The 27,654-nt window shown below is 38.6% G+C and overlaps 1 protein-coding gene and 1 long non-coding RNA gene across 4 annotated transcripts in view; one reads left to right on the top strand and one right to left on the bottom strand.

Moving 5' to 3' along the window:
* Positions 1-870: 870 nt before the first annotated feature.
* Positions 871-5,169, bottom strand: LOC148128871 (uncharacterized). Its single transcript, XR_015745586.1, has 2 exons — positions 4,765-5,169; positions 871-1,814 (listed from the first exon to the last, which is right to left on the bottom strand). It is a non-coding gene; the product is annotated as an uncharacterized LOC148128871 (long non-coding RNA).
* A 1,134-nt stretch (positions 5,170-6,303) lies between these two features.
* The window catches only part of CAPN7 (calpain 7), a 28,836-nt gene continuing 7,485 nt past the window's right edge, over positions 6,304-27,654 (top strand). The window contains exons 1-13 of one of the 3 annotated variants that reach the window (XM_087946100.1): positions 6,304-6,512; positions 9,021-9,129; positions 9,699-9,897; positions 12,731-12,798; positions 13,708-13,902; positions 17,801-17,887; positions 21,550-21,676; positions 22,549-22,634; positions 23,959-24,052; positions 24,237-24,383; positions 25,007-25,113; positions 26,521-26,641; positions 27,333-27,477. In XM_087946100.1, the coding sequence (XP_087802226.1) occupies positions 9,895-9,897; positions 12,731-12,798; positions 13,708-13,902; positions 17,801-17,887; positions 21,550-21,676; positions 22,549-22,634; positions 23,959-24,052; positions 24,237-24,383; positions 25,007-25,113; positions 26,521-26,641; positions 27,333-27,477 (1,180 nt within the window). In that variant the 5' untranslated portion in view covers positions 6,304-6,512; positions 9,021-9,129; positions 9,699-9,894. The remainder of the gene's footprint in view (positions 6,513-9,020; positions 9,130-9,698; positions 9,898-12,730; positions 12,799-13,707; positions 13,903-17,800; positions 17,888-21,549; positions 21,677-22,548; positions 22,635-23,958; positions 24,053-24,236; positions 24,384-25,006; positions 25,114-26,520; positions 26,642-27,332; positions 27,478-27,654) is intronic. The other 2 variants (XM_026686217.2, XM_087946101.1) reach the window with 2 other exon arrangements.

The following is a 27,654-nucleotide window of genomic DNA, read 5'->3' as shown; positions in this document are numbered from 1 at the left end:
GATGAAAGGCTGGAGCCTGCTGAGAATTTGGAGTCTGAATTGTTAGAAGACACAGATGTGAGCCAGGGGGATGAGAGGTTATCACACAGACATTCTTCACCTGAACCCTCGACCTCATTCATGCCTGCAATTGAGCCACAAAATGAGTCAGAAGAGTCGAGCGAAGAAGCTGACAGATCGTGGCTTGATGCCAGAACAAGAAGGAGGCTGAAACGTCAAGCTGTGGGAGACATCAGGCCAGACGTTGATTTAGGGAGATTGACACGCCCATCTAGGTGGTTTACGGAGGCAAACTCAGTTAGAAGGGAGGCGAGTCAGTAATTAGCACGTTGCCTCAAAGTGTATAAAAGAACACAGCTGTGTGGGGAAGATTGTCAGGAACAAAGTGACTGATTACGTGCAGAGGTTTTCAGCAGAGACTCGGAGCTTTGAGAATTTGTGCCAGGACTGTTTTGATAAACAGGGCGTGTGGAATATAATCTTGTAGAACTCCTTTCTGTTGGATTTAAGTTTTGGAACGGCTGCTTTTGGTTTTGTGTTGTTTGAACTCTGAAGGGGGAGCCATAACATTTATGTATGTAAACACAGCAATGGGTTTGTATTAGGGCACAGACTCCTCCTTTTGCTGCTAACATGATGTCTAGAGCATATTTATTCTGAAGGGCCACTTGCTTTACTTCAGACAATTCAGTATTGATCATTTTTAATCATTTTAATGGTGTCATTGAACATGGCCACTGTGAAGTTGTTCAAGGTATGAATATCCTTATTATTCAGTGCTACCCCCAAAGGTGGGAAGAGAGCCCGATATAACTGCACCCACCAGGATCCTGACCCCAGATCCACCCTCTTGTTTTTAATCCGGACCTCTGGCAACTGGTCGAGCTTGTATACGGCAGGAAGGACATACCCTAATGTGCAGACACCCTCCCAATCTGCAGGTACCCATCGATATCCTTTATTCCCACACAGTAGCCATATACCTCCCGTTAAATTATATAATCGGTTCGAGGTTCGGTTTGCATAGTATGTGATCATTTCAAAATCCAGGCAAGTTGCATAAGTCCTTTTTGGTAATCCTGCAATTTGCTCCGACTCAGTCTGATTCCACATCCATTCACAACTCCTGTCCCCTCCTGTGAACAGGTAGGTGTGTTCGCAGTCTTCCCATATCCCCATTCTTGTGGCATTTGGTAGCCGTCCAGTGCTACTAAAGCAAATAGGTGCTTTTTCTCTGAATTGTAACGAGACCGCAACTAAAGCATCCATTGGGGCCGGACTGCCCCATTTTCCCGGATGGGGGAAATGGTTCCATTTTGTCAGGTTCATAGGGACCCCATACAAAACCATTCCCTCCTTTCCTGCCCCTGGCATATGCATGCATAGCCAGCAATTGGTGTAATTCAAGGTCTTAGCCATCTTCTTTATATCCTTCACGAAGTTGTTACTGTCCCATAAGTCAGTCCCAAGATCCCCTGTCTTCCCGACCTGTTGTGGGTAAACCAAGTTCAGCCCTACAAGTCCGATCAGGATCGACAGGAACTTCATTTCTTTAATCTCAGCTTCAAAGTTTGCCCGTCCACTGGTTCAGCTCTCCAAGGCTTTTCTGGCTCAGGTGCTCTCTTCACTCGACTGTAGTGCGACCACCCTCCTTCTTTGGTCCGGACGGCAGATTCAGTCATCAGTAGCACCTGATATGGGCCTTCCCAGCTAGGCTGAAGCTTCTCACTTCTCCAAGTTTTTACTAGGATCCAATCTCCAACTTCATAGGGCTGCTGGCTTCCCGCAAGTGGTGGTCGTTGTGCCAACAATCCCTGTTTACGAAGAGAAAACAAAGACCTGGACAGTGCCTGCAAATATTTTCTCAGAAACAAATCCTTAAATTCAGGTATAGGATTTCCCAGTCTGGCCAGGTAGGGTTGCCCCATTAACATTTCAAAAGGGGAGACCCCTGTGTCCTTCTTTTCCACAAATTGGATCTTTTCCCTTGAAACTGTCAATCCTTGCTCCTTCAGCCAATTTAACAAAGCCACAGATGCTGCTCTGACCTCTTTCTCTTTCTCCCCAGTCAGCAACAAATCATCCACATACTGAATCAACGTGATCCCTTTCCCTTTTTTCAAAAGACACTAGCTTTTCTTCCAAAGCCTGTCCAAACAACAAAGGGCTCTCAGTATATCCCTGGGGGAGTACTGTCCACCTTAGTTGCTGTTTTCTTCCACTCTCAGGATCATCCCATTCAAATGCAAACAGATCTCTACTTCCTTCCTCAAGGGGGCACGCCCAGAAAGCATCCTTCAGATCTATCACAGTAAACCATTTGTCTTTGAGAGGGATTCGTCCCAAGATAGTATAGGGATCGGGAACTACCGGGAATCTGGGAACCACTATGCTATTGATCCTCCTCAAATCCAAAACCAATCTATGCTTCCCATCCTTCTTCAATACAGCAAGTATTGGAGAATTAAAAGGTGACATAGTAGGCTCCAACATGCCCTGTTTCAACAATCTATCAATCACAGGCTTCAACCCCTCTCTCCCCCTTCTACTCATTGGATATTGTGATGTCCAAAGCTTTGTCACCCCAGGCTGCACTTGAATCTTGATCAGCTGAATGTTCATTCGCCCTACCTTCTCTTCTCCTGCCCAGACCTCATCCGAAATTGCCCTTTCGTCTTCCACAGTCATCTTACACATCCTTACTCCCTTCCCGGTATCCCACAGCTGGATACCAAACACAGGCGACAGATCTCTCCCTAGCAAATTCACTCCAGAATCAGGAATATACAACACTTCAGCCTCAGTCACCACTTCATTCATTTCCAGTCTGATTTGTTCAAACACACTCACATCCTGTGATTTTCCACTCACCCCCACTACTTTTATCACTTTCCTTGATCTATGTGCACCCTCTATCGGGTCACACACAGAAGTCCGGCTTGCACCAGTGTCTATCAGGAACAGCCGCTCCTGATGGTTAGGACCCACTGAAATGTTTACCAATGGCTCCCCGCAGGTCCTCTTAAAGGAGCTGGAACAGCCCTAATCATCATACAATGCATAACTCCTCTCCTTTGGTTGGTAGGACACTCGCGCGCAAAGTGTCCTTCCTTCCCACACCTGAAGCAGCTTCTATCCATTCCAGGCCGTCTCATTCCCCTCCCTCTGAAACCTCTTCCTCTTCCTCTGAAACCTCTTTGCATTCCACCTCGCCTTCTTTCACCCTGGCCTCCCACTGCTCCCCTTACACAATCCACGCTTTTCTTCACCTCATTTTTAGCTGCAGCCTGCACTGCAGCCAACATCATTTGGGATTTCTGTCTGGTTTTCACAGTATCCCTGTTAACAAATACTTGTTGAGCGGTTTTCAGGAGATCTGTCATTCCAACCGCGCCCCAATTATCTAATTTTTGAATTTTCTTCTGAATATCTGGCCAGGCCCGTCACAAACTGCATTTTCAGCATGGCTTCAAACGCAGGTGTGCTTGGGTCCACTCCAGAATATTTTACCAAACTTTCCCTCAACCTTGTACAATAGTCACCAGGGGATTCATCTTTGCCTTGTGTTACTTCAAAGGCTTTGGTTAAATTCCTCCCCTGGGGCACAGCAATTTTGATGCCATTTAATATCATTGTTTTAAGGTCCCGCATATTCCGTCTATGCTCCTCATTTTGTATGTTCCAATCAGGAGTGGCCAATGGGAATTTCACATCTCCAGCAACCGCATTGTCATTCCCCAGTTGCGATCTGCGCCAGACTTCTATAGCCCCTTGTCTAATCAAATCCCTTTCTTCTGGGGTGAACAGATGTCCCAAAACATACATCAATTCCGGACACGTGTAATCGTTTGGTCCCAAAAACAACTCTAACTGTTCTGACACTTCATTGGCATTTTCATGAAGTCTCGGAAGGGTCTTTTTAAAATCCCGTAGTTCACCTGCCTTAATTGGAAACACCGCATACATTGAAACCGCGTTTCCCTGGGCATTTACTCCGTTCGGGACTTCACGGAGGGGAAAGGCAGATGCCTGAGGTTGTTCCGGAAAAGGCAAGTTTTTCACGTTTTGTTCGAGTTGACGCAGTTCTCTCAGCAGCGGTCTATACGGGGGCGGCTGCTGAGAGGGAAGGGGTGATGGTGGCAGAGGAATCGCCACTGCTTGGTCTACCGGCGCATTAGGCGCTACCGGAGCCTGCGGAATTGGAGGGGGCAACGGATGTGTCTTATACAAGTATTCATCCGATCCCTCTTTGTTCTGCTTTGCGCAATATTGTCCCGCTGGTGGGTCAGGACCCTCAAAATTTACATGAAACCACACCTCAATATATGGTAATTGCGAATTCATCTTATGTCCAATTATGTAATCTTTTAGTTGATTTATCCAATAAATACTGGTCTCCCCCTCTGGAGCCCAGTGGTATGGGAATTTAGGGTCGATTAGAGGGTATTTTGGCCACCGGTTTCTACTAAGGTAGATCATATGTTTCTTCTCCAGCTTCTTCGTAAAGTGTTTCAGATTCGGGGAGAACCACTGCTGGAGCAGTTGTCCCAAAGGCGAATCTGTGGGTATTGGTTTCCTGCCATCTAATTCAATTTCTAACTCCGGGCAATCCCTTCCTGGATCCCCCAATCCCTTACTCTGTCCCTTTCCCATCACTTCCTACTCGACTAACCAGTCCGATCCTCCAGCAAGCGCTGGATTCTCTCCTGAGAGTTTAAGGATTCCCTCCTCTAATCTTTCCCAAACAAAAGAGACGAGTTTTACCTGATCACTCCAGACCTCCGTGGTAGTGGATGTGTGGGCGTCCCCAACTCAGGCTTTCCTCTAATTCTCCTTTCGATAGTCTCAGACTATCAGCCGGCAAAACGCTGTTTCCGAGGATCGTCTGGATTTCCAGTTGCCTCTGGAGTCTACCAGAATTCGGGGAGGAGGCACCTCTCAACGGGAGGTCGTGGCCACTACTCACCTAGTCCCCAGCTTCTGGAAGACCACCGTCAAGGCTCCTGCCTGTCTCGCCAAAATTGTGGGGTGGGGGCTTGAAAGACCACCAAAGATTCGATCTTGATCCAAGGAAAACAGTTTTATTGTAGCATTTCTGCAGAAACGGGTTCCTGCACTGGCAGATCGGAGGAACCCAGAGCAAAATTTGTACTCTATTTTATACCCTAACCTACCGCCCCATCTTATGATGGCTTGGTTTACAATCTACCTATTGAATTACAGTATACAATTCATCACCTAATATGGCACATCAGGGAGTTAGATGCTTCCTGACACGTACACACTTTCTCAGAGCACAGCGTGTGATTGTTCAACATTTCAACAATTCCTTGTACAGTAGAAAAGTATCAACTTGCAGTTTGAGGTTTGAGTCAGTTACAAAATACACAATGGATTTTATTCATGTTGTCCTCTCACAAATATAAAATATAATATAGACATATATAACCATTGGATGAAAGTACAATATAAATTTTAAAATAAAATTTGGAATATCTCATATAAAATGATGGAATAGTTTAGTCATGATTAATAACTAATAAATATATAAGCATGTTAGATTGACAAAGTGAGTATATAAACCGTAAGCAATGACTATGAAAAGATAGCACAAAAGATTTGTAACCAACTGACACACTGTATGTATATAAAATGGAAGATGGTTTTATGTTTTTATGTTTTGTTTGTATATGTTTGTCTTAAAAAAAATAAAAACTTTTTTTTAAAAAAATATTTGTTTTTGTTGAATCGTTAGTTCATATCTCCGCGGGCTCATGGACATTTACTGTAGATCTGCAAGTCCAAACCGATTGCGCCTGCGCCTCTGGTTAGTGGCGGGCGGAACGCTCATAAATTCGAGCAAAGATATATAGCCCACCGCCAGATGGCGGAACACATACAAGAAACTGGATCTCCCGGCCTCGGTCTAATGGTTTAAATCTGGTCTAATAGTTCAGATCTGGTACTCCACAAAAAAACGATTCAGTAGAAGAAACTGTAATTATATGGTATGAATCCAACTTGAATTGCTATTGGCAGCTCTTCCTGTAAGTCGGGAGAATAAGGGAAATCACGCGTCCGAAAGCAAAATTGTCGTTTTAAATGCCTGTGATAAAATGTTTGCCCACTGAAACGTAAGCCAAAATCAACGGACAAGTCTTTCGAGTCCTATGAGACTCGATTGATAGTACTCTGGTGCCAGGCATTAAGGCATTGATTTCTTGTCCGCATGCGTCTACAGTAACAAAACGTTCCCGCAAAAAAACGCGCCTTTCTCTTTTTCGGGATGGGGCGGGGCTATGGGGATTGCCTTGACGTCAGCGAGGAGGAAGTGTGGAGACCGAAATAAACGGCTGGTGTTTGGACCGCTGAAGCGAGGGGTCCCTGGATCGCGCGGCTCCTTCTCTGCCATGGACGGTGCAGCTCAGGAACAAGACGCAGTGAAGTTCGCGCAGCTGGCCGTTCAGAAAGACCAAGAAGGAAAATACCAAGAAGCAGCGTTTTACTACAAGGTACAGGCAAGGGTGGCTGGGCGCCCAAAGAAAAAGGCCCACGCGTTCATGAAGGCACCCGGCAGGGAGGAACACGATCCTTCCTTAGCGTTCACTCAGTCGGAAGAGGCGGGTGGTGAGAGACGATAGGGCGCTGATTGACGAAGCAATTCGTATTTGCTTTGCTGCCTATTAATTGGGCTAGAATTACTTCCCGCAGCTTCATCAAAGCTGGAACCTGTGAGTCTCCTGACTGAATTACCCTTTGAGGATTAAGAATTCGGGGGGATAATAACTACCTTAAATTTATTTTTCTCAGTATCGTTATTTGTAGCTCTCTTAAATAAAGATCCGATTGGCTGAAGTTAGTGTGAGGAATTAGTGGGGACTGTTATTCTATTTCCAATTCTTTTCTCCATCTATTAACTTTCTCACTCGTATATGTAGGATATAGAAAACATGGGGAATCAAAATATATTCGTGATAATTAAATGAATAAACTCTGTTGGAAGAAATGTCCATCTGGGTTTAGTTCCAAGTAGGGAGAAACATGGAGGCTGTTTGGTTTAATGGTGGACAGGACCTCATGGTTTGAGCACATGGGTGTGAGTGTGTGTGTGTGTGTATTTATATTTATTTTCTTAAGATAATAGAAGACAGAAGATATTAGAAACACCAATCAAGCAGAACACAGCAAACCAGTAAACACAGACCAAGACTCCCAACCAATCAGGATGAAGAAAAAACCATTCTGGCATAGCAGTAGGCTAGCACCAAATTTAAAACAGAAATGGCTGTGAAAGCCTGACTCACAGACGAACACAAGCCCGATGATGGCAGAACGCCAAAACGCTGCTACAACTTTAAAAGCACAACTATAATGACGTGGGAAAATACCCAAACAAAGCTGAATACCATACATACACACACACACACACACACACACACACACACACTTTTAACTGGAGCTTTCTGTGAATGAAATGTATCCTATTGGTTGTCAGACTCCCAGGGAGTGAGGGTCTTCGCTAACTTTGTAGGTTGTCTGTTGTCTCAGGCTTAGTTGAATCTTGCTGAGTGATGATGTAAAAGAAGGTTGTGTTCTGAAAGAGTGTTGGTCAATTCCTATTGTGGCTTAATGGCTTTGTCCTGTTTGGATCTTAAGTGAGGGCTTATCCTATCACCCTGGAGCTGAAGGCCTTTTGTCTTGTAGATAGGATGGCCCAGTCTTTCTGGGGCTATTAACAAAGGTGGGGCTGCTTTCCAAGAACATGTTTCTCCTTTTCTCATCCAGGGAAATATAATCTGCCTTTTAAATATTTCCTAGAATATTTCATTCTTCTAGGAGAGGAGTGGGTGCTAAATTTCTACAACTCAGTTTAATTCACATTTCCATCCTCGTGCATGTTTATTGATAATGTAGCTGAATAACCTCAGGATTGCACTGCATACCTCACTGGGTTTTAAGAATGGTACTTCTGGAATTGAGATATGGTAATACCCCCTCCCCCAATATACTATTGCTCTAGTCTGGAAGATGTAATTTTGCAGTGGATGTTCTGTTCTTACTTGGTGTTCTGAGTTAATATTGTGCTCAGTAATGATTCCACCTGCTCAGAGAACTAGTATGTGCTCTTCCAGTTACCATATAATTCCTCAGAAATCTCTAAAATATTTGCAAAACTTTATTCAGTCATGCTGACTGTGAAGAAAGTCTGGGATTAATTAAGATTTGGCAGGTTAAATCACTTTTGTAAGAAAAATATTTTCTAAGGCTAATATTTCTAATAATATTTCTATGTAAGCTAATTATTTGCAGGGAAAATCTCACATGTTATAAGCCATGGATATTTTATGTGTTCAGAAATTTTAAAAATCAAATTTTTAAAAATGTCTCAAGATCATACCCATATGTCTGTTTTGGCTTCAAGGATTTGAATTTGGGAACATCCCAAACCACTTATCTAATAGGGCAGCCAGGTACGGGCTTTAAAAATTATTTGCAGTACTTTGATCCTGAGTGAGTACAAACACATATCTTTTACTACAAGATAGATCAGCCCAATATATCTTAATGCAGTAGTATCCCATTTGGTTTCATGCATTCTTAAGCCTAACCATGATAGCTTCTTTTGAATGAGCAACCTCATTAAGATGACTATCCCAATTTAAGGCCATATCTAAACTCTGCTTTTAGATATTTAAAGGGGCTCAAATGAAACTTTAAATCATCTATTGAGGCTCTTATAACTTTTTTTTTTAATGAGCATTTTGGCAGTGCTCTCTCTGAGATTATTGACCTGACTACCCTCAAGTCTCATTTAAAAAAAAACAACTTTCGTTTTACCCATAACTAGAAAGGCAGTTGTGTTTCAGTGTTCGAATTTTGGGAATCCTTTGCAAAATTGTAAAATGGTGCCATGTTTTTATGAATCCTTTGAAAACCACTTGCCACATTTATTTATACTGATATCATTAAAGTACTTGTATTAGAAATTTTCATGCTTGTGATATGTTTTCTTTCCTCAGGAAGCTGCACAAGCCTTGATTTATGCTGCAATGGCAGGATCAACCTTAGAAAATATTCCAGGGAAAATAAGTGAATATTTAGAAAGAGTTCAAGCTTTATATACTGCAGGTAAATAATAAAAATAATTTTTGTTTTTACTATTGTGCTATTCAATAGTCTAATGCAGTATTGTTTCCCAAATCCAGAATCACATCTCTTCATACAGGAAGTGAATACTTTTCATGAACTTACAACATTTACAAAGGGGGTGACTTTTGACTTTTTTTGTAAAAAGTCAAAAAAAATGACTTTTTCTTTTCTAGAGATAAAGAAATTTTCTAATGTATGAAACATCTTGATTCATTTTAAGAGTAAAAATACAAGATTATTTCTCTTAAACTGAATGGTTATTCTTTTTGAAGTTTCTTCCATTGTATTTTGTTGTTCAATCTCTCTCAGTTTTTGAGAACTCAATTTAAATTGTTCTTGCATATGGTTTACTATGAATACATAACAGTTTTCATGTGTAAACCTCTGAGTTGTTAATGAATATTATTTTTATCTATTATATTATTGTTAGCTATTATTAGAAAATTTATATCTAATATATCAGCCTTTTATGCAGATATTGCATCTCTAATAAGAAAAGTTCATCAATTACTATATAAGGCCAGCTAATAATTTTCTCCCTAATTTAGTTCAATTGCAGAAAGTTGATCCCTTGAAATCAAAGCAGCAGCTGGACTTGGAGCGTGCCCATTTCCTGGTTACCCAAGCTTTTGATGAAGATGAAAAAGGCAATAATGAGGAAGCTATAGAGTTATACACGGAAGCGGTGGAGCTCTGTTTGAAAACAGTACGTTAAGCTACCACTTAACTTGGTGGATTTATGTTATGGTAAGAAATCCTTCCCTTTATTCAGGTGACTTTCAGGTAGATGTGTACATACATCCATATTTTCTTGATTGTTTTAGAAGCTTGAATATACTATACCTGGTTAGGGCCAGCAAAGAAGACCATGAAAAGCAGTAAAGAAACCTTTTTTATGGTGGGAAATTTCAATAATCAACCAACCAGTGTTTTGGATCAGGTTAGCCCTTTGAATTAGCTTCTAATTTTTATAGCAGAAAATATTCTGTATGTACATACCCTTTACTCCTGGATAAAAAAGTGGTACCTGTGTTTCTATTAAAGAATGTTTTTGTGATTTGGAATACTGTTGAGAATTAATTGTCCTGAGCCTTTATTTCAGTGGTTTTTTTTTTTTTTTTTTAGTTATCAAATTGTTCGCTGCCCTTCTCACCACAATGTTATTTTTACCTTTTTCATATTAAAAGAACATTCTAGAACAATTTTAGGTTTATTTATTTATTTATTTATTGAATTTTTCCAACAAATGTGACAAAATACCATTACTGAAATAGGAACAGAAGATTTTAGACTTTGTGAGTCCACTTTCCCTGAATATTTGTGATTTCTACTTTTTATCCATTAAGTTAAATGTTAAGGGATGGGGAAGTTTCATTCAGTAGTTGTTGAAATCAGTGAAACTTCTCTATGGATATAATAAATTTTCTCTAGTGATTTCAGTGAAACTTGTGACCAGATAGATTATATCACAATCCTGAACTGAATTTGAATTTGTAAAAACCTACTCCCAATAACTTCACTGTTTCATGCCTGAAACAAAAAAGAAACTTCAGAGCAGATAGGAGCATTCATACCTATCTATAAATCCCAAACAGCTCCTTTCCTTGAGTTAGGTAGCAGTTGTGGAGGATAGTTGGCTAGTTCTGGGAAAAGCACAGCACACCTACATACATTTGATTTGCAATCTCAGTCCAGTGTTAATACTTTGAATATTGCAGGTACCATTTTTTTATATTATTTTAGTGAGTACTATAGGCAAAACGTCTTAGAGGAAGAGCTCACAATCATGATGTAACTCCACCAAGTATGACTTCTCTCCTTTACCTTTCTCTTCTCCTCTCTTCTTCCCCTTCTTGAAAGAATCTTGGTATTTTGATTAAATTGAATTTAGTTTTGCTTTATTTCCTTAAATTCTTGAAATATCTCTTTTAACTATTGGCATTAACATCAATAGATTTGCTTTGTTCATTGATTAAAGCTGGACTTAATATAGGTGAAATAATTTTTCCTATACATGTCTATAATAATTATATGGTCAAGAATTGGAGGATCACATAATTGTTTTATTCTAATTGAGAATTATAGTTACTTAGACCAGTGGTCGCCAACCTATGGGCTGTGAGAAAATTTTGGTGGGCTGCAGAGTAATCTCACCCCCAGAGCACCCCTCCAAAGCAATTAATCCAGGCTGCGAAGAAACACAAGGTTGCACAGCCCACATGGCCTGCGGAAACCCTCCCTGCCCAATCACTCCTTACCCGGCAAACTTGCCTGTTGCTATTTTTCCTTTTTCCGACCATCATCTGTGCTGTGCCAGGATATTTAGATTATTAGGAAGCAGGAAATGGTTGATTTCTTGCTTTCTAGTTAGTCTTTAGATCTTCGGCTCTGCTTTTAAGCACAGCTGAACCTCCCTTAGGACTGAAGGTTCTATTATTCAGTGCAGACTCGCAGCAAGCAAATTTGAGAGATTGAGCTAGCTGATGGCAGATAGATAGATCACTGAATGATTCTGTGAGCAACTCAAATCTGCCTGCCAGCTTTGCTTGATTTTGGGTAAAAGTTACTCTTTTTTAATAAAAAAATTCAATATTTACATACATGGTGTGTTGTGAGTTAATTTTGTGAGTTTGCTTGCGAGCTAATTTTATGTGACAGACTGAGCTAGCCAATGGCAGATAGATAGAACTCTGAATGAATTCTGTGATTCTGTGAGCAACTCAATCTGCTTTGCCTGATTTTGGGTAAAAATTGCTCTTTTTTTATAAAAAATTCAATATTTATATAAATATTTATAATATTTACATACAAGTCATACCCCAGTCACATGACTACCAAGCCACACCCACAAATTAGGTCACACCCACAACTGGTTAGTGGTCCCTGGGATTTAAAATTATGAGTTTGGTGGTCCCTGAGGTCAAAAGGTTGGTGACTCCGACTTAGATGGTTGGGTTGATTAGAGCAGTGGTGTTTCTAATAAAGGAGAATATTTGTAGTCTAGAATTGAAATTAGTCTCCTTGGTGCTCTCTAAGATTGGTTGTTTTCTTGCAGACATTTCATTACCCAAACTAAGTATTATCCTCAGTGCTAGCATCAATGCTAATTTGGGTAATATCTGCAAGAAAATGACCAAACTCAGAAAGTACCAGGGACCCATCATAGAGATATTTGTACGACAACTAGTCAAGTATATTTTCATTTATCCAGTTCTATCCTTGCAGCATATGTACAGTAATTATGGTATAGTGCGCTTTGTGAATCACAAATTGGGTTAACTGTGGGTGGCAATGAGCAAAAGTCTCAATTGCATCTCAGAATATCAAACCATAAATGAAGGAAATACTTAGTGGATTTAGTTTTTATCCACTGTATAATATTAGCTTCTAATTAGTTGTATCTGAGCAATTTTAGTTTATGTATTGGTAACTGAAGGTGCTAATAATATCCTGATATGATTATACCTTCTCCATTTTCTATAAACAGTTGTGTAGTTAAATGGAAAAGAAAATTTACTGACAGCTGATGGATTTTATAGCTTGTTTAGTAGACTATTTTCCTTCTTTTTCAATATTCCAGTCTAGTGAAGCATCAGAAACACTTCTCCAAACCAAACTGAAGCAACTAGCTCGGCAGGCATTGGACAGGTAAATTTCTTGGAATTTTGTACCTGTATATTATATGATAGCTTCCATTATTTCATCGCTTATAACATTGAGTTTGGTAGACATAGACAAGTTTCAACAACTAAAATGTTTCAAATTTATTCATAACTATCATTGCACTTTTATTTTTCAGCCTACAATTAATTAATTTCTCTGCTAGTTTTGTAACTCTCACAAGTCATACAAAATAAAAATAAAAAGCAGGATTATTTATTTATTTTATTTATTTATTTGGTTTATATTGCCGCCTATTTGCCCATGGCAACTCAAGGCGGCTTACACAATGTAAAATCATATTTAAAACAAAAAATAAAAACAAAAACAATAAGAACTAACAAAAAGAATCAAGTAAATTAGTAAAGTACAATAGAACAAAATTTGGAAAAACAAAAATTATGAGGGTCACTTTCCAGTTTTAAGCTATTCAACTGTTGACTTGGTTGATTAGGAACCATATGATATTTGTTCTGCAATGTCTGGAGAGCCTTAGGTTTCTCTACTTACGATCCAGATAACTATCCAAAACTATGGCATAAAACATGTCTCAGGTATACAAGAAGACATTTTAACTGTTGGTGAATATTTTTTTCAGTCTGATTTGTTCAATATTGATATAAAATAAGGCTTTATATAATTATTAAAGCAGAAATCTTCTATATAATCATAGCGCATTTACAAATGATTTAGGTTTGTGTAAAGTAAACTTGGAATAATTGAGTTGAATTTAATTCCCAGCTACTCATCAATTTAGTTGCTGAGAGCAAAATCCACAGTTTTGTTTGACCCTTTTGGTTTTTATGTCTGTAGAGAAACACATAAAAGCAAAGGTTTAAGAATGAACTCACTCTTTTTGCTATGTCACAATTGCCATTTCCTTTAACTTAATTGTAGAGCTGAAGCCCTGAAAGATTCAAAGCCATCTCAAAAAGACAAGCCAGCTCCAGTGAAGCAAAGTCAACCAGTTAGAACTTTTTTCCCATTGGGACCTGATTTTTCCTTGAATGATAAGCCACAGTCCATCAGACCTGTTCATGCTAGTGAACCTCAAGGTCAGCGATATACTGTGGAGGAGATCCAAGTGCTCAGGTAAGGAAGGGAAAATATATTCCGCAACATGCTTATATAAAATGTAGTTTCTAATCTAGGTTACAGTCTAGTTTATTGAATAGGCTAACTTTTAAATAAATGAGTGTAGACTTTCATGCTGAAAAATACTATCCTAGAGATAAATGCAGCAGATTGTCTATATTAGTGGTCGCCAACCGGTGGGCTGCAGCCCACTGGTGGTCCACGAGAAAATTTTGGTGGTCTGCAGAGAAATATCACCCCCAGAGCATCCCCAAAGCAATTAACACAAGGCTGCGCCACCCACATGGCCGACCCGCGGGAACACAAGGCTTGCGTCGGAATAACAAGATAGTGGGGGGGGGGGAAGGGCGGAGGGTAGGAAGTTGCCTGGCCACTGGGCTGCTTCTTTCGACTTCTTTCTTCTAAGCAGGTTAGGAATGAGGGTGCATGTGTTTGTGAGGGATCTCTGTGTTAGATCGGATCTCTCCCCCTCCCCCTGAGAATGGAGCTCAAAAGCAGGAATGTGGCTGCCTTGGAGGGTGTGTGTGTGTGAGAGATCTTTGCTCCCCCTGAGAACAGAGCTCAAAAGCAGGAATGCCTTGGAGGGGGTGGAGTATGTGAGGGATCTCTGTGTTTGTGTGTGTGAGAAAGGGGGGGTTAGATCAGATCTCTCTCCCTCTCCCCCTCTCTCTCCCATCAATGTCAACAAGCCACTGTTAGTCAAAATTCATATTAGTGGTCCTTGGGATTTAAAATTATGAGTTTGGTGGTCCCTGAGGTCCAAAAGGTTGGTGACCCCTAAGCTATATAGACTACATTTGCTATTTCATAATTCTTAAAACCAGCATGCAGACATGCTTATTGATGAGTGTATTCAAAATATCAGGAAGTTAATCACATTTTCTTTAGGAAGCAAATGAAAGAAAAAAAACTGTTGCTAATATTATGATCTGAAACTTCATATCAAGCTTAGCTCTGGATAATTTATATAGACAAATCCATATAGTTTTACTATCTTAGAAAAGTTTATTGCTCCACCTTCTGATTTTAACCATTGTCTAAGTCAGAGTTTCCCCAACCTTTCTGGGTTGACAGCATGGGGGTGGGGGGGGGTAGCTACAATGTATATATGTGAGTGACACAAACGGGGCCGCAAGTATGCGCATGGCATACATGGAGTCAAGAGCATCTGTGCAATGCTCATGGGGAAGCTAGTGTGGGTGGGGGGCATGCACACTGGCCAGCCACTCACATGGTCCGGTGCTCAACAGGCCACGGCCTGGTAGTAGGCCGCAGCCCACAGGTTGGAGACTCCTACTCTAATCTGACCCTGAAATTCCCAGGTAATCCCTCTTAACTTCCTTCATTAAACAAGTTCAGCCTAGGTACTTTTTTGAGATTGGAATAATATTGCATAATAAACAACTGAATCAGCTTTCTTCAAGCTGCTCCCTTTCAGAAGTGATGGGCTGTAGATATTCAGAATAGGATTCATGGAGATTTGAGGAGTTGGTACTCATTGTACGACAGGAAGCAATAGCATGGGAAAGGCTAGATCTAATTGATCTATTCTAGAATCACATTTTTATATGTTTAAAATAATTAAATGTATTATTTTGTTTAAAGCAATACAGGTAGTCCTCAGCTGGGAGAGCAGTTTCCATGGCTAAGCAGGGAGGTCATTAAGTTGTGCCACTGGAGTTTTTAAGTTAATCATGTGGTTGTTAAGCATATCTGGCTTTTCCCATTGACTTTGCTTGTTGGAAGCCAACCAGAAAGGTTGCAGATGGCAATTACATTACCCCAGGATGCTGCAACCATTGTAAATACATGCTGTTTGCCAAATGTCCAAATTTTGATCACATCATCTTGGGGATGCTGCGATAGTCATAAATGCAAGGTCTGGTTATAAGTCACTTTTCCAGTGCCATTGTAACTTTGAACGATTACTAAATGAATGGTTAGTGGAGGACTACCTGTGGAAGCATCTAAGAGGAATGCTGCAGAAACTGGCTGGTTCATTTGAAAGATAAGAGTAATCTGGTTGTGAGAAAGTGTTTTTCTTATTAAGAAATTCTTTATTACTAGATATTTTCACCTTAAATTGAGGTAGAAATGTCTACTTACTTGGGGGGAAAAGACAATTTCAAACTCTAAGTATGAAGGTGCCCTGTGGCAGGGGTCTCCTACTGTCAATCTGTGAATCACTGCCAGTCTACAGCCCATTGGGAATCAGGTGTGCAAGTGGCTGTCAAGCATGGGAAGCTTCATTTACACAAGCAGCCTTCATACATTTGAAACCATCCCTTCCCTCCGCCCCTCCGCTGCCAGTCCACAAAGCAGGAAAAGTTGGGGACCGCTGCCCTATGGCAAACATTTACTTGAAATAGTAGGCAGTGATAGTATTTGAAAAGACTACAGGTAATCTCCAGGTTACAAGCGTTCCCTTAGCGAATGTTCGAAGTTACCCAATAAGCGCCCCTTAGTATTTACGAACAAGTCCCAAAACTATGTATCTTGTAGCACCAAGGCAATTGTTTACCCTTGCAAACAAGCGCAGAGGCTATGCAACATTCGCCCGCCCCTCCACACTTCCATTTTGGCCTACAAAGTGCTGGGCGAGGCCTAAACGGAGCTGCAGAGGGGTGTGCATGGCTGAGAGGCTGGAGAGGAGACTGCTTGCTAGGTCTTTGCATGGTAAGTGACTTAGTGCGGCAGGTTAGGTGGGAAGCATTGTGAGGAGAATGAGGTATTTCAGTGTGTCGAGGAGGCCTTGGGTAGTCTTAAGTGTGTTCCATCGCTAGGCCTCATGTGAAATACCTCATGTGCATTTAATGAACCATACATTTGATTAGTGAATCCATGGGCAAAAAGAGGGAGTGATCCCGATTGAGGTACGAGATTCCCTTCCACCAATCCTCAGGTTATGAATGGAATGGGCAGGCTTCATTTCATTTGCAACTCGAGGACTATCTGTATATGGGAATTCTAGAGCTCTTAAATTAGGAAGTTGAAAAAACTTCCTGGAAAAAGACCATAGCAACCACCTTGTAATAACATCAAGAAAAATACATGGATGTAACCCTAGAAATTGTTTAACGGCAACACTTGCCATAACCAAAGGCCATTCCTGCCTTCTCAGCAGGAAATTTATTTAAACACAGTTTTTAAGCTTTTCAAAGTGATCATCATGTAGTTTTAATTATTCTATCACATATCTCCATTGTTCTGTCATTTTGAAAGGTGGAATATTGGAATACTTTTAAAACAATAGCTTGTTCTGTAAACAGGACTTTCAATGCAAACTGGAAAAAAATATGCTGAAGAATTATATGTTTAATTAAGGTCTCATAGCAGGAAGGGACCCAAATACTAGGCAGAACAAATCCACATTAAGCAGTTGGCATAAAGAGAAAGAAGTTGTAAGGACCTGCTTCTCCTTCCCGTTCAAGAAAGCATGGACTCTTGAAACTTTAGCACTTCAAAAAGAAGCTTTTATTGAAAAAAAGTGAATGCAGGACAATGCAAAGCAGGGTCTGAGTTCCCCCAGGCAATTCCATTAGGATAAAGTGGTTAGAAACCCCTCCCCTCAGTCTGATTTTGAATGAGCCATTCCACAAGTGCGAAGATGTGGAAAAGGTCATCCTGAGAAAGAGATAAGGAATCTTTCCTGTGCGCTTCTTCTGAGAGAAAACAGATGGCCCTCCCCCCTTATACATTCCTCAAAGCACAGGCAAAATAGGTGATGGTAAAAGTTATAAACTAGGAAAATTACATAAGAGAGAGGATGAGAGCAATACATTTGTAACAGAATCCAGGTTCCCTCCCCACATGAATGGCAGTATCACAATAGGAATCTGACAGAAGTAGAATTTGAACAGGTCTGTTTTTCTAATATCTTACTCTTTGTATTTAGGAGGACATCAAAAATAAATGGCATTGAATATGTCCCTTTCATGAGTATTGACTTGAGAGAACGTTTTGCTTTTCCAATACCTTTCTCGTAAGTTTCTCTTTGTACTCACCAAATACTTTTTTCACTCTCACCATTTAGAGCTTTCAGTGTTGTTGAACTGTGATACTGTAATAAACTGCCATGACTGGTATGTATATATGTATGCTGTATATCTATGTGTGTGTGAATGTGAAGATAGATGCATGAATGGACAAACAGATGGATTTTTTAAAAATTGCTCACAATCTAGTTATTCAAAGCAATTTTTCAAATTGTGCTGTTTTGGAAAAAATATACAACTTTATGTACTATATGAAAAAATCACATTAAGCCAAATCTGAAAAATTGCTGTGTGGTGCACACGAGTAAGCCATGTTTAAACAAACATGGAAATTAGTAGTACATTCCAGCAATCTTTCTTCCCTGTGTTCTCTGACATTGCGGTTTTCAAGGTGACTGATATTCTATTTATAAATATTTTTTTATTATTTTGTATCACAAATTCCATGTCTATATTGAACAGTGTGTTTTCTAGGTGTCCAAAGTGTTAAAATATAAACATCATCACAACCATTATAATTATGTACATACAAACATAATATCAATCATTATTAGAAAGTATACTATCTTCCATATTGACATCAGTTATATAACCATTAAAATACTTACTAGTCAGTTTTTCTTTCCCATGAATGGACAAACATGGATTTTTTCACATAAATCCACTCATCTAACTTCTGTATCTATCTACTAACCATTTATAGAAAAGTTCCTATGTTATAAAATATTCTGAATCTTCTTGTTTCTTTAATTTTTAGAGTTAACCCATCCATTTCTGCACATTCCAGAGTCTTTTTGATTATATTATCATCTGTAGGGGTTTCTTCATTTTTCCAGTATTGTGTGTATTCAATCCTGGTTGCTGTTAGAATATGTAAAATTAAATATGTATTTATTATAGTTTTCTGGTAGTATGTCCAACAGGAATGTCTCAAGTTTCAAGTCTATATGTTGTTTTGTCATAGTTTCCAGCCATATGTGAATTTTCTTCCAATATTTTTTTGCTTTGAGACAGGTCCACCACAAATGATAATATGAACCTGGTGTTTGGTTACATTTCCAACATTTAACAGATTTATTTTTATACATATTTGCTACTCTTGCAGGTGAATAGTGCCATCTATAAAACATTTTATAGAGATTCTCTGTATACGCTGTTCACATTGTAAGCTTATAATTTCTATTCCATAATTTCTGCCACCTGTCCAACTCTATTGCATAGCCAAAATTCTTAGCCTAAGTTATCATAGTTTCTTTTACTTGTTCTTCCTCCAATTTGATAGTTAATAAATAATTGTATATCCTCTTAATTAAATTTTCATCTGTTCCCATTAGAATCTGATCTAGTTCATTTGATTCATTATAAAACCTATACTCCTTCCTATCTTTTTCCTATCTGGATTGTATCTGTAATTGTGGCCATCATGATAGGTCAATTGCTAATCTTTTTAGTTTTTGTTTTGTTTTTAATTCTCTCCTTTCGTTTAGTATGTCCTTATAGCTTATGATTTTATTCATATTTATAACATTAGAATATATCCATGCCTCCATGGCACTTTCAGGTAGTGTTGCTCTTTTTTTGGTCTACTAGCAGTAATGCATTTCTAATGTAATGCCTCTGGAAGTAACTATGTATCTTAATCTTCTCGTATCATAAAAAGGCATGCCAACCCAGTTGCAGATCATGATCTTCCAGTGTTAATAGTCTTGTATTCCTCAAATTAACCCACTCTTTCACCCATGTAAGTGCTGATGTTTGGTAGTATAGCTCCCAATCTGGAAGACCAAAACTTCCTCTACTTTTAACATCTTGTAACATTTTTAATTTTATTCTTGCTTTTTTCCCTTGCCAAACAAATTTTAATATCTTATTTAGTTCTTTGAAATGTTTTTCCCCAGGTTTTTGGGGATCATCTGAAACAGGTACATTGGCAGAATATTCATCTTAATTGTAGCTATTCTATCCAATAGGGACAGTTGTAGGTTTTTCCAATTTTCCAAATCCGTTTTAATTTGTGCTTTCATTTATCATTAATCTTCTTTGGGAGATACACAATTTGCTGTTAATTGAACCCCTAAATATTTAACTTTCTTTACAATTTGCATGTTCATCATTCTCCCTTCTGTTTATCTGTAAAGTTTTTAACCAATATTTTTGTTTTCTCTATTTATAATTTTCAAACCTGCAACTGCCCCATATTCTATCTTTGTAATTAATTTAGGTCCTGTTTTCTGTGGGTCTTCTAAAATAAACACCAAGTCATCAAAGACCTGTAACTTATATTCCTCCTTCTTAATTCTCATACCTTTTATTTCACTATCTTGTCTGACATTTCTAGCTAATACCTCTAAGGTTAATATAAATAACAGTAGGGATAAAAGACAACATAATCTTTCGTTATGTTGAAATTCTCAGTCATATCACCATTTATAATCACCTTTGCTGTTTGTTTATGGTATAGCGTTTTAATCATGTTAATATTTTTTTCTCCGAAGTCCATATATTTTAATTGTAAAAACATAAACTGCCAACTCAAATTATCAAAAGCTTTCTGTGCATCAAGAAAAATCAGTGCCATCTGCTTTCCTGAATGTGTCTCATAGTATTCTAGTGTGTTCATCCGCATATTATTTTTGATTTGCCTCATAGGTAGAAAGCCATTCTGGTCTGTGTGTAAAGTCATTCAGGACTCAGGTGACTGATATTCTGATAGGCTTCTGCCAATAGAACAGATGTTCAAGCATTTGAATCTGACTCTCTGCAGCCAGTTTTCTTTTTCTTGGAATGTTTTCACCAAGGTTTATTATAGAATGATTTAAATTTATGTCAGCAAATTACGTATCAGTTTGGCAATCTGTTAAAGCAATGACTTCTTGCAGTGCATTTTCTAATGAGCTTTTACCATACTTCCTTTGGCCTCTTCCAGACGCTTTATCTCTGAAATATGAACCTGAATAGGTGTAGCAGGAATTTTTGCTCTATTTCCTCTTTTAAAGCTAGAACTCTTTCCAGGTTTGGAGGGAAAATCCCCAAAAAGTCATCTTCTCGATTACCTCAAATAATCATCCCAAATAATAGTTGTAAACTATATTTTGGAATTGCCACAATTCTGCTCACCCTTTCTGTAAGTTAAATGTCTCCCCAAAGACTATCTGCTAACACTTGTTTACATGTTGTGCTAAGTTATTGAATAAGACATACTAGCTTTATTCACACATAATATCAGATTATAAATCATGGTTTACGAACCATAAGGGTAGGGTTTATCCATTGTACTAAGCTATATTGTGTTAGAGTTAGTCTTAGTTTAGCATGATGTAGATCTTAGCCAATGAGGGAATATCTTGTGTCTTAATAGAACCAGGGTAAGTTAGAGGTCCAAGAACCTCAGAAATAAAAAAAATCAGAATGAAAATAAGAAATGTTCTATAATAAAAGACTAGTTTGACTGAAATATCTCTTAATTCAGATTAGGAACTAAATGAGTTTTATTAAGAACTGGGAAGCTAAGAGCAAAATTATAAAAATGTAGTTGCTGGTCGTATGCACTGAAAATGCTTAGATTTTTTTTAATTAATCCTGAATAATAATATTTGATGAAATGATGTTTGCTAAGGATGATATACTTACCAAGTAGTTTTGATTTCAGAGATAAATGTGGCCCATTGCCCTTGTCTCCTAAGCAAAAGGCCATGTTTTCCCGGTGGGTACGGCCAAATGATATAACAAATAATCCCACTATGATCTATACTGTGTCAAGCTTCAGCATTAAACAGGTAAACATGATTTTTTTTCTGTTTTCCTTTTTATGGCTTGCCTGCAAATTTGCTTTCTAATATATATTGTACACTTACAGTTTTGTGAAAGTTTAACAATTAGAATTGGGATTTGCAACTTCATCTCTAATCAACATGATTTTTAAGTTAGACAACATGTGACCATTAACTTGTGATTTTACTGTTGCTTTTCCATTAATTCTGCTTTCAAAAGCTAGCTGTGAAATGCACAAATAGAAATCACATGATAGGAGACTTCAGCAACCATAAATAAATGCTGGTTGCAAAAGCACTGAATTTCAATCACATGACTATGGAGATATAACAATGGCATAAGTGCAAGGACACATGGTAAAGTTATTTTTTCAGCATCATTATAAGTTTGAACAGTCACTAAACAGGGCAGTCACTAGGTAAGATATACTTGTAACTTCATCCATATTTATTTTTCTGGAAAAAGAAAACTGGATGTTGCCTTATTCTGTCTCTGTCTTACGTACTCTGTCTGCAAGCCCTACAGCCTCAAGTGTCTCTTCACTGATCTTATCATCATCCTGTGTTAATAGGTTCTGGGAATATTGTCCAAAAGTACAACTGCCATTCCATTTGCAGTATCAGACCCATTAAAACCACTTGTCTTGTGACAAGGAAGGAGAAGAGTAGAAGAGAACTAGTGACAAGTGTTATCATTAAAACACATTGAGAATATTTTTGAATTCAGTTTGAATCTGTCAGAATTGACAGGTTCCTAACTCAACTGAGGAATTAAAAATAGCCTTGGGTTGGGTCAAAGTTGTCTCTGTTATTATGCTGAACTGTAAGAACTAAATTCCTGAATTCTGTTTGTATTTATTACTATGTTTGGTTCTTAGACAGTTGTATCAGATTGTTCCTTCGTTGCTTCACTTGCTATCAGTGCAGCTTATGAGAGAAGATACAACAAGAAATTGATTACAAGGTACACTTTTTTCTGCTCAATGACATGCGGTTGTTGTCTTTAATAATTTTATTTGTTGCCAGTAGCACTTAATTTGAGATACACTTTATTATGATTTAAACTTACTTTAGAAGTTTAGATAGTTTCAATTTTAGATGATAGTTTCAACATCAAATTATCAAATTGCTTTTTCATTTATTGTATACATTTATTACTGGTCAAGTGATAAAGGAAAGAGATTAATCATTCAAAAGTAGAATGCCTTAGTAGCAGAAAACTTAGCTGTAACATTATTCTGTAAATCTGTTGTAGAAAAAAAGTGACTGTGTAGGAGGTTCTAGGGTACTCATTGTGTTTCATAAATATCACAAATGTTTTTCAATAGATGTTTTCATACTTGCATTCTAAATTTCACTCACAGACAGGGAGGGAGGGGGAAGGAGGGAGAAAGGGAGGGGGAGGGAAAGAGAGCGAGTATTTGCTTTGTACAGTCTAGTGAGTATTGTCTTGTTCCCCATTCTACAATGGGAACCTAAACTAGTGTTTCTCAATCTGAGGAACTTTAAGATGGGTGTTCCTATTCTGGCTGGGCGAATTCTGGGAGTTGAAGTCCATCCATCTTAAAGTTCCTAAGACTGAAAAACACTGGACTGGTTATAAGGTTTAATGTTAAATTCCTGCATATCAGTGGCAATATCTGAATTCTAAGTGTAAAACACTTAAGGATAAATCCACTATAATTTATAATCCATGTTTAATTTTTAAGTTGTTTAATTGGATGATGCTATCATTTTGTTAAAAAAAGTTTTCCCATAAAAGTAAAAAGCAATAATAATCTATATTTACTATTAAGGTCTTCTGATAAGTGCTATCTTTATACTTCATTTTACTTTTTCATATAGTATTTTCATTTTAAATATCTCCTAGTGAAATTTCTCTCTAAGTTTTTGTTTAATGATATAGATCTTAAATCAGGGTTCCCCGGGCCACAGCCCATTACTGGACCGTGCCCTGATCGGAACCAGGTTGCACAAGCTACAGATGAGCACGCACACAACTACACTTGCACAAGTGGTTCACATGCATAGCTCCATTTGTGCAAGCAGTAGGTACTGGCACTTGTGTGAAGCTCCACTTGTGCAAACAGCATGTGTGTGTGTGTACCACTTGCACAGTGGAACTGCTCATGCACGTGCCTGTCTCGCACTAAGCCATCCCCTCTTCTCCTAAATTGGGCTGCCAAGCTGGAAAGGTTGGGACCACTGGCCTAAGTGGTGTATTTATATGTAGTATAAATATATACAGAATGTAGTCTAATTTTGTCTATATGTTTTTCTCAACATAGCATCATTTACCCACAGAATAAAAAAGGAGAACCAGAATATAATCCATGTGGAAAATACATGGTCAAGCTGCACATCAATGGTGTCCCTAGAAAGGTAGAGATTTAAAAGTTCTACAAGCCCTCTATCCCATCATCCACTGGGTTTCTAACAGTTTTATTGTAGCTTGCTTCTGCACACCTTTCTTTTGTAGTAATTTCCTTAAAAGTCTTACTAAAAAAATAATGGTTGCAGCTTTGCTTTGCATATTGTTTGATCTTGTTCCATCTGTTTTGAGCAGGTGGTCATTGATGATTTGTTACCAGTAGATCACAATGGAGAACTTCTCTGCTCCTATTCAAACAACAAAAATGAGCTCTGGATATCATTGATAGAAAAAGCTTACATGAAAGTCATGGGAGGTTATGATTTTCCAGGTTCAAATTCAGTGAGTATTATGTGATTCTTGGCAAGATGTTAAAAAAGATTGTAGTCCCAAAAAAGTTTGTTGAGAAAGGTTGAGCATGAAAAGTGCTTTAATATACACAGAGTAGTGAGAATACTTTCATCTATTTGAAGCCTGTGGACAATATATGCTTTTTTCTTATGGGTTTCTTTGCTTTTTTCAGTAGGGCAAATAATGTATCTTGGAATTAACCATACGGCATCAGTATTTTGGTGCCCTCTGCAAATATGAGAAATTTTGATAGCTAATACTGAGTTGTAAAATAAAATTCTAGAAACAAATTTCCTTCTGAGTGTGTGTGTGTAATGAAATTCTTTTGGCCTTATTACAATCACATTTTAAATTTATTCTCTTTAATTGTCAAAGAACCATTATATTCACCATCCAACGAAGAAAAAAGGAACTCATGTAATACAGTTCTTATTTGAAAACTATTACAAAATGTAAGATTACTATTCTGTTTTCCTTATGTGCCTGCTTTGGAGAAAAAAGGGATTTTACATAGCTGTGGAATTATTATTGAAATGTATGGTTATCAAAAACTGTCTTTCCTGGAAGTATGATTTCATTAATCTGAATTATGCATGTTTTGTTGGTGATGACAGAATATTGATCTTCATGCACTGACTGGTTGGATACCTGAGAGGATTGCCATGCACTCAGACAATCAAACATTTAACAAGGATAGTTCCTTCAGAATGCTTTACCAAAGGTAATTTTTGCTTATTTTCAAAAATGTTGCCACAGTCACAGTGTTGTAAAAGTTCAACGTTTTGTTTATTTATAATGAACCCTAGTTTTTGTACAACTTCCAAGAGAAGCAGTGCCTAGAGAGTAAATGGTTGAATAATGAAATTTATTGAGCAAAGATACTTGCTAATGCAACTCAGAAATCTTCCTGAATTTGTGGCCCCTGTTGAATCTGGAAATGGAAGCCATGGCCAAGGGAGTTTTTGTCAAGCTCCATGTAATGCGCTATTTATGGCCCAACCTCTAATGAGGAAATCTGGCTACAGTGACTCATGGCTCAATCACCACTCAGTTGACCTAAAATGCAGTCCCCCACATATTACCTTGCAGTTATTCAGTGGAGTATATTATATTTGTAGTTACCAATACCTGTACAAGTCCTTGAATTGGTTTTCTCTTGGCTTCTACATGCAGTTGGTGTGACTGGTGTTAACTTTAAACCTGTTTATATCTTGACTCCAAGCTATCTTTATGACTGTTGTTCCACTAGAAGTGGCCTGACTGAGTCTTATCTTTCTAAGAAAAGCAGCTTCCCCATTTGGGAGAGATATATGTGGCAAAGACCCAGAGATGTAGTCCTGAAAGTAACATCTATGGCAGGGGTCCCCAACCGCCGGTCCGCGGACCGGTACCGGTCCGCGGAACAAGCCTTACCGGGCCGCTGGTTGCTGGGCGCCGCCATCTTTTTGGTAAAAAAGCAATTTTTCATCAAAAGATGGCGGCGCTAGCGCTCGGTGAGCTTTTCCGGCAGAAAGCCATTTCTACCCAAAAGCTCACCGAAGCGCTGGCGCCGCTTATTTGACGAAAAATCACTTCCGTGACATCACCGAAGTGATTTTTCGTCAAAAAAGATGGCGCGCCCAGCTGACGCTGGAACCGGGCTGCGGCGCCCAGCTGACGCCGGAACCGGGCCGCGGCGTCGAAAAGGTTGGGGATCCCTGATCTATGGGACAGTCTGAGGCAGAATTATAAACAGGATCAAAGAATCCAGTTCCAGGTGTGAAGATAAAAGTATGCTATGTTTAATATTCCAGGATTCAGTTGCCATGGATTGACATAATGCAGTGGTCCGCAATCTTTGTGGCTTGACAGCCTGGCTGGGGGTGGGGGAGAGGAATTGGACCGCCGCCCAGAGGTTAGGGACCCTGACATAATAGACTGGCTAAATTAGAAATATTGAGAAATGAGAGAGAGAAATTTGTTCCATTATTTCCTAGAATTTTCTTGAACATCAGTTCTGCATGTTGATGTAGTTATATGTTCCAAATACTATCTGTGTGTTTTTTTCCTTTAGAAAACTAAATAGGCAAGCATTGCATGGGGAAATATTAGCAGCCAAGTCTAAAGTAAACTTTTTGTTCTTGGTCAGATTTCACAAGGGGGATGTGCTTATTACAACAGCCACAGGAGTGATGACTGATGAAGAAGGGGAACGTTGGGGTTTAGTACCAACCCATGCCTATGCTGTTTTGGATATTAGAGAATACAAGGTAACTCTGAAATAAGAATCTTTGGACCTACTCTTAAACTGACATGGTTTGCGTGTTTTTTTTAAATATGATCTCTTTTTTTAATCTGCTCAAAAATTGAGTGGAAGAAAAACTTTGGAAAATCTGCCCAATTAATATTTTTGATCCCACAGTGGGATTAAAATGCTTAAAATAATGGAATAAGAGAGGTAAACAATAGGAGAGGTGAAACCTTAGTTCTTTCTTTGAAGACATTGGAACCCTTCTTCCCCGTCCCCCTGAAATTTGGTGAGGAAACTTTACAAATTTTCAGAACTTGTTAGAAACAAAATAAACCTCAAGTTGTTTTCATATACAGAATTCCCTTAATAAAACCTGAACATAAAAAGAAAAATCTTAAAAACATCACTCTTGCTTTCTGTGATATCATGCGTCCTCTCTATAGCCCCCACATGACTCATCCATGGTCCTTCTCGTTTATGGTGGTTGAATTCTTTCAAAAACGAAGAATTGCTTGTTTCAGATACTGCAATATAATGCTATTAAAAATCTGATTTTACCAGGTCATTTAAGGAATTAAATGGCAGAGAGAGAAAGAAGATAGACAACATTATTGTAATCCATGATTAATATTAATGACATTTTACTTATTTTCTTTATTCTCAAAAAGAAATGTATTATAAAGTCATATTTTGTGTCTCCTCTTTTTCAGGGTCTTCGCTTTCTCCAGTTGAAAAATCCCTGGAGCCATCTACGTTGGAAAGGGAGATACAGTGAAAATGATATCAAGAGCTGGACTCCTGAACTTCAAAAATACTTAAACTTTGATCCCAGAACAGCTCAAAAAATAGACAATGGTAAAAGATCAGAATGATTTTTGAAAGAAAAAAAACAGGGCTACAAATGATTTGTGGTCCAAAAGAAAAACTGCAGAGATGGCAGAGGAATCACACCTCTCATCAATCTGAAATAGGATTACTATCAAGGATGGTCTGTTGCAAGACAGTAAAGCAGAGTTGTCTGAATCATTGAAT

This window comes from Notechis scutatus, chromosome Z (assembly GCF_049901735.1).
Source record: "Notechis scutatus isolate UNSWTSFEM ecotype Mainland chromosome Z, rNotScu1.2, whole genome shotgun sequence".
Lineage (NCBI taxonomy): Eukaryota > Metazoa > Chordata > Lepidosauria > Squamata > Elapidae > Notechis > Notechis scutatus.
This window is presented reverse-complemented; position numbering and strand designations above follow the sequence as displayed.